A 7,088-nucleotide genomic window follows, 5' to 3' on the forward strand; every position below is an offset into this window, starting at 1 on the left:
GACCCCACTTGATCTGTGTGCATTTGAAAGATACAGAAGCTCTTAAATGCTGGTGGGAATGAATCCATCCTAAAATGAGCAGTGAAACTGTGGGTGTAAAAGGAGACTGAAGGGCCAGCAGGCGGTGCTGGATCCAACCTGGCCAACTATGGTTCAAGTCCAGGGCCCAGTGGCTTGGAAATCACGCCAGGCACATATCCATGCATGCCCAAAATCCTGAGAGGAGATTGGAGAAGGGATTGCAGCATGGCCATCTCCTGGGTGGGAGTGGGAGGTGAGATTTCTTACTTTCCCTCCCTCTGTCTCTGGTGAGTGCATGCACCGCTCTATGACCAAAAAAAAAAAAGAAAAGGAAACCGAAATGTTCTATCTGTCCTGTGTCTGGTAGCATATGTGGCATTTTTAATGTATTGCCTTATTTAACCTCCACATCAGCTTCCAAGTTAGGTTAAATAATTGCCCTAGTTCAAAAGCCAGGGCTTGAACTTGTGGACTTTCCATTACACCCTGCTCACTGCCCCAGGGCCAGCTCAGCTCAGGATTCTCACAAGCCCCCACAGAGAAGGGCAGTGTACCATGGGAGTGTGCAGAACTCTGGCTCCCAAACAAGACCCTGAGACTTATTTTTAAAGGCAATGTTGATAAAGAGGGTAAAACTTAAGTATGGAAGTGAACCTGCCCATCCAATTTCCCAGCACTCCTCCTTGTAGACAAACCAGTCTGTTAGACAGTTCTGCAGCGACAGGCAGTTTGGCTGGGGTCACAGCAGGGAGTCACTGAAGGATCTTGAGTGTAATCTGCTCTGGAGATGTTGTCAAAGGCAATATCTTGAAGGACGTCTGCAAGAGCCTTTTGGACCTGGGGCAGTACGGTCTGGCATTCAGCACTACCTCTTTCCAGAGGCAGCCCTTCTGCAGTGTCACGGTCTAGATTGAAGATCAGGGGAAGCTCATGACGCTGCTCAGGCCCTACGGTCCCGTCACATGCTTTGGCCCCACCTAGAGAAAGGATGACAACAAACCAAACCCAATGAAACAAATTAAACTTGGTTTTTAACTGTTAGTAGGCATGTACACTCACCAAAGAAAATGAAAAGTATCAGTCATGCTGCCGTCTTTTCCCCTCCATTTCTCTATCCTACCAAGATTGGGGGAATGCACACACACACACATATCCAGTGTAGTTTCTGAGCTGCCAGTGCCAGGTTTTGAACTGCAGTTGGCCATGTGGGCTCTGGCTTTCCAAACACAGCACTTAGCAGCTGCACCACAGGGCCGGCACTGAACTAGATCCATGCTACTCCAGGCTTGCTCTGAGAGCTTGCTAAAACAGGATCTCAGGCCCCACCCCAGAATGTACATTTTTAAAGACCCCACTTGAACTGTTTGCCTATGAAAGATAGAGAAGCTCTTAAGCTTATTAAACTTAACTTTAGTTCTATGTCGTAGAGAGCAGGGCTGTGACTGATTATAAATTAATTCAAGGCTAGCTCCATGGCACAGTCGTAATGCACTGCTCAGGAGAAGCTGTATGCCACATGACAACCATGGTTGGAATCCCTGCCCTGGTGTGGGCACACACACTCATGCCTAATGCCTGGTAGCCTAGAAGACTGGATAAAGGGAATCATGCTGTGACCAGACCTGAGGAAAGTGCATGCACACACACACACACACACACACACACACACACACACCATGTCGTGAATAAAAGAAAATGCTATAAATAAAAGAAAACAGAAAACTCAGGATCAGCAGATGGCATAATGCTTATGTCTCTGGACTCCCATGTAGTTGACTGTGGTTCAGGTCCCAGACCTGGCAACTTAAAATTCATTCTGGGCACGTGTGTATGCATGCCTAAGATCCCAAGAAGAGAATGGAGGAGAAGGGATTGTGGCATGGCCATCCTCCTGGGGGTGATTTTTTGCTTCTTGTCTCTGTTTCTCTAGTGAACACATGCACCCTATAGCAAAAAATCTCTCTTAAAAAAAAAAAATGCTAAAACCCTATACCAGAACTTGAATATCGAAATAATTGCTCTTCTTATCAAAGAAATTACCTCGAGAATCTCTTTTCTCCTTCCACTGGTAATCTTACTGTCCAAACAATTTGGAACAACTTCTTGGACTTGTCTTTAGAGCTGCTGGAACATTTCATTCAAATATTGTTAATCTCTGCCCTTTGGGAGTAAAATTTATTTTAAAAAACTGATTTCTCAAATGCCAGTTGTAGTATAAATAATTTCACTACATACTTACGTACATTAGAATCTGAATTTTTTAAAGAGATATTTTGCTAAAGGGTGCATATGCTCACCAGAGAGACAGAGACAGAGACACAGAAAGTGAGAAATCACCCAGGTGGTGATGGGGCCCAAATCGGGTCCACACTGCAGTCCCTTTTCTTCCATGTTCCTCTTGGGATTTGGGGCATGCATGCACACACCTGGCATGAGTTTCGAGCCTCTGGGTCCAGGATTCGTACTTGGTTGGCCGTGTGGGAGTCCAGTAATGTAACCATTATGCCATCTGCTGGTCCCTAGAATCTGACTATTAGGGAAGCCCCAAAAGAGATATTACAAAAATGTTTGGACTTATGGCAGCATCCTTGGCTCTCAAAGATTCATATAGTTTGTTTTTCTTTTCCTGTTTCCATACACTAAGTAGTTAAGGGGGACCAGCATTTGGTACAATGGCTATGTCGCTGGACTCCCATGTAGTCGACTGCGGTTCGAGTCCGGGACTCAGTGGCTTAAACTCACGCTGGGCACGTGTGCATGCCTGCCCAAGATCCTGAGAGGAGAAGGGAGGAGAAGGGATTGCGTGGCCATCCTCCCTGGGGGTGATTTCTCGCTTTCTGTCTCTCTCTTGTCTTTCTGGTGAGCACACGCGCTCTATAGCAAAAACCTCTCAAAGAAAAAAAAAAAAAAGTAGTAGTTAAGGTATCTGACAGAAATAATATGAGTGAATAAACAAAAAGAATTAAGGTAAAGAACAGGCCTTGGATACACAAGAGTTCCCGAACCCCTTCTGTGCCTCTGAGCTTCCTAGCAACCAAACTTAGTAAGGTAGAAACTATGAATTGCTCATAAGCAGCAGAGATTTCTCTGGCACTGAGGTATCAGAATTCTTTCCAGTGGCTCCTCCTACAAGTGTATGGTGGAATGCCTAACAACATCCTTATTGTGATTAGGATGAACCAGCTGATGGCTTCTTGTCACATCCTTCACTATATGAGAGCATACTGCTAAAATGCAATTCAGTAGAAGATCTGCAGAGACCAAAGTCATGCTACCTAAGGATGAAACCCACTCTGGCCAGAAACGAAATTTGAAATGTTGAGAAGAATGAGATCACACAGCCCTCAGGCAATCCACCATTATGGTTTTCTTCTGTGACTGAGATTCGAGCAGAGATTAAGAATTACTGTCCTCACTTAGAAACTGGAGTAGATGTTGGCTGTTCTTCATGGCTAGAAAAGATCAGTGACATGAGCTTTGATGTCAGTTAAGCAGAAGTTGAGAGTGACTCCACTTATAAAATTAAAGAATTCCATGTAAGGGAATAGTGGAATACTATATATAGAACTAACCCACCTCTGGGTAATTATAAATTCCAGGCAACATTTTTTTTTTATTTATTTAAATTGAAGACACTAGAAAATAGTCAAAATGGCCAGAACCTGGAAGAGATTTGACCCTTGAAAGAAGGAAAGCATGCTGGGTTGGATCTGAGTTTAGAAACTCCTCCCCTGGGGGGGGCCAGCAGATGGCATAATGGTTATGTCACTGGACTCCAGCATGGTCGACCGTGGTTTGAGTCCCAGACCCAGCAGCTCGAAATTATCCCAGGTACATGTGCATGTATGTCCAAAATCCCAAGAGAATAGAGAAGAAGGAATTGTGGCATGGCCATCCCCCTGTGGGGGGGTGATTCCTTGTTTTCTGTCTCTCTGTCTCTCTCTGTCTCTCATGCACCCTATAGCAAAAATATCTCTTAAAAAGAAAAACAAAAAGAAATTCTTCCCCTGGGATCATTCTCCAGTCTGTGTAGCCTGGAGCAGTTAGAACTCAAGAAGCTGAGGTCTCTGTGGCTTGAAGTTTCAGAGTTGGGGGCTGCCACACCAGATGAATGTTGATATGGGGAAATGCTGGGAAGGAGAGAACCGTAGAGGAGAAGCCTCAAACTCTGCATATAACCCATGGGTGACCCCTAAACTGCGTGTACACAGGAGAGAGAGTCTAGCAACAACCAGAAGACTAAAATAGCTCAGCAGGCATTTCTACTGCTGCCTACTACAGGCAACATAAAGTTTATACTATGAGTTCCATTACATTAGGGAGGTTTGATAAACACCTTAGACTTTCCATCAACGTCCTAAAAGGTTCATGTAGGAGTGGAGACTATGTCCCAAAATGAAGGGATTTGCCTAAGAATAGGGCAAAATCTGGAAGAGTAGTTCTGACAAAGTGTAAAACCAAGCTTTTGCAAGTTCAAGGCCTTCAGCTACTAATTAGCTGCTTAGAATATCAACACTCAGATAAGAGAACTAAGACTCTCTACAATATAAGAGTATGTCCAAGAGTTCAAAGAAAAATGGAATTGAAGTACAAGTTTATTTTGGTGCAAGAAATGAATTTTGAAATCTATATACATAGTTTCCCTATAAATAATAGCTGATATGAAAAAAGTCACTAAAGAAATTCAAAGGCAGATTTGGACAGGCAGAAGAAAGACTATATGAATTTGAAGAAAGAATGATGAAGTGATTGAGTCTAAGGGACAGAAAAAAAAAATAGAGAGAGAGAAAAAAATGAACAGAGCCTAAGGGACTAGTGGAGTACCATCAAATATATTCACATAAGCATTGTGAGAGTACCAGAAGAGAGGAAGAAATGGGTGAGAACATATTTGAAGAAATAATGGCTGAAAATGTTTCCAATTTGAGGAAAGACATGAATATGAACATCCAAAAAGTTAAACATACTCCAAGTAAGATGAACTCAAAACTCGCACTGAGACACATTCTAATCAAACTTGCAAGAACCAAAAAGAAAATACTGAAAGCAGAAAGAGAGAAGTGACTCTTCACATACAAGAGATTCTCGGTAAGATTATCAGGGAATTTCTAATCAGAAACTTTGGAGCTCAAAAGGCAGTAAGTCAATATATCCAAAGTGCTAAAAGAAAGACTGTCAACCCTAAACCTTAAATCTGGCAAAACTGTCCTCCAAAAGTGAAGGTGACATTAAGATATTCCCAGACAGGTAGGGCCGGCAGGTAACATGGTGGTTGAGGTGCTGGACTCCCACATGGCCAACCACGCTTTAACTCCTAAACCTGGTGATTTGCTTTCTTCCTTTCCCTGTCTCTCTCCTCTTCTGTCTCTCTCTGGTCAAATTTAAGAATAAAAATAATAAATAAAACAATTAAGTAAAGAATTATTTTTTTAAAAAGAAAGAAGATATTGCCAGATAGGAACCAGGAAATGGCAGCATGGTTACATCACTGGACTCCCACATAGTCGACTGCAGTTCAAATCCCAGATGTAGCAGCTTAACCCTCACACCAGGTGCATGTGTGTGCACACCCAAAATCCCAAGAGGAGAATGGAGGAGAAGTGACTGTGGCATGGCCATCCCCCCTGGAGAGGCGATTTCTTGCTTTCTGTCTCTGTCTCTCTGGCAAGTACATACACTCTACAGCAAAAAAGCTCTCTCTAAAAAAATAAAAGATATTCTCAGATAAAGAAAAGCTGAGGAAGTTCATTACCACTAGATTTGTCCTGCAAAAAGTGCTCAAAGAAGCTCTGCAGGGTGAAATGAAAAGACACTGGATAGTAACTAGAAGCCATATGAAGGAATGAAGATCTTGATAAAGGCAAATATACTAGCAGTTAGAAGCACTAGTATTATTGTTTGGTCTGTAATGCCACATTTTGTTCCTTACATGACTGAAGAGACTAGTACATTTTAAAGAATTATTAGTTTATGTTCAGTGCACACAATGTGTAAGGATATAATTTCACAACAACTGAGAGAGTGGTAATGAAACTGTGAAGTAGCAAAGTTTCGATTTTATTGAAGTTAAGCTGGTATATATTCAAATTAGAGCCTCGGAACTTTGGGTTTTAAATGTACTACCCATCATAAGCACAGAGAAATCAGCTGCAGAACAGGCACAAAAGGACATGAAAAAAAAAAAAAGTTTAGTATTTTACTACAAAAATAAGGGGACCAGCAGTTAGCGTAATGGCTATGTTGCTGGACTGCCACATAGTCGACTGCGGTTAGCGCCCGGACCCGGTGGCTTAAAACTCACACCGGGCGCGTGTGTGTGTGTGCCCAAGATCCCGAGAAGAGAACGGAGGAGAAGGGATTGTGGCGTGGCCATCCCCCCCGGGGGTGATTTCTCGCTTTCTGTCTCTCTGTCTCTCTCTGTCTGGTGAGCACACGTGCCCTATGGCAGAAAACCTCTCCAAAAAAAGAAAATAATAATAAATAAAGAAATAAATAAATAAACTAAATATAGGGCCAGGAGGTGGTATGGCAGTTAACGGCACTGGATTCCCACATGGCTGACTGCAGTTCTTACTTTCTTGCATTCCTTTTCTCTCTCTCTCTCTGGTCAAATTAAAATAATAATAATAACAAATGGAATTAAATAAATAAGTAATTCTTTAAAAAAATAAAATAAAATAAAATGAACACAAGAGAAGGTAGTGATGCAGGACCTGGGAGACCAAAGAAAAAGCTATCAGGTGAACAGAAAATAAGTAGCAAAATGACAGAAATCATTCCCTCATCAACAATTACTTTAAATGAAAATGGAGTAAGCTGTCCAATCAAAAGACAAAGATTGGCAGAATGGATAAAAACACAGGATCTAACTACTGGGTTGTCAGAAGTCATGACACATTGTTGCATAGAAAAACACAGAAAAACTACGTCACGACTTTCCTGACGACCCAATATACATTGTCTACAGGAGACTCCCATGAGATCCAAGTACACCAATAGGTTGAATGTGAACAGGTTGGAAAGCTATTTCATGCAAAAATTTATCAAAATGGAGCAGGCATGGCTAA

General features: G+C 42.2%; 1 protein-coding gene across 6 annotated transcripts in view; it reads right to left on the reverse strand.

Moving 5' to 3' along the window:
* Positions 1-515: 515 nt before the first annotated feature.
* The window catches only part of ARSG (arylsulfatase G), a 141,413-nt gene continuing 134,840 nt past the window's right edge, over positions 516-7,088 (reverse strand). For all 6 annotated transcript variants that reach the window (XM_027771147.1, XM_014587162.2, XM_027771148.1 and 3 more), the window contains one exon: positions 516-998. In XM_027771147.1, coding sequence (XP_027626948.1) covers positions 724-998 — 275 coding nt within the window. In that variant the 3' untranslated portion in view covers positions 516-723. The remainder of the gene's footprint in view (positions 999-7,088) is intronic.

This window comes from Tupaia chinensis, unplaced genomic scaffold, assembly GCF_000334495.1.
Source record: "Tupaia chinensis unplaced genomic scaffold, TupChi_1.0 Scaffold000187_1, whole genome shotgun sequence".
Lineage (NCBI taxonomy): Eukaryota > Metazoa > Chordata > Mammalia > Scandentia > Tupaiidae > Tupaia > Tupaia belangeri.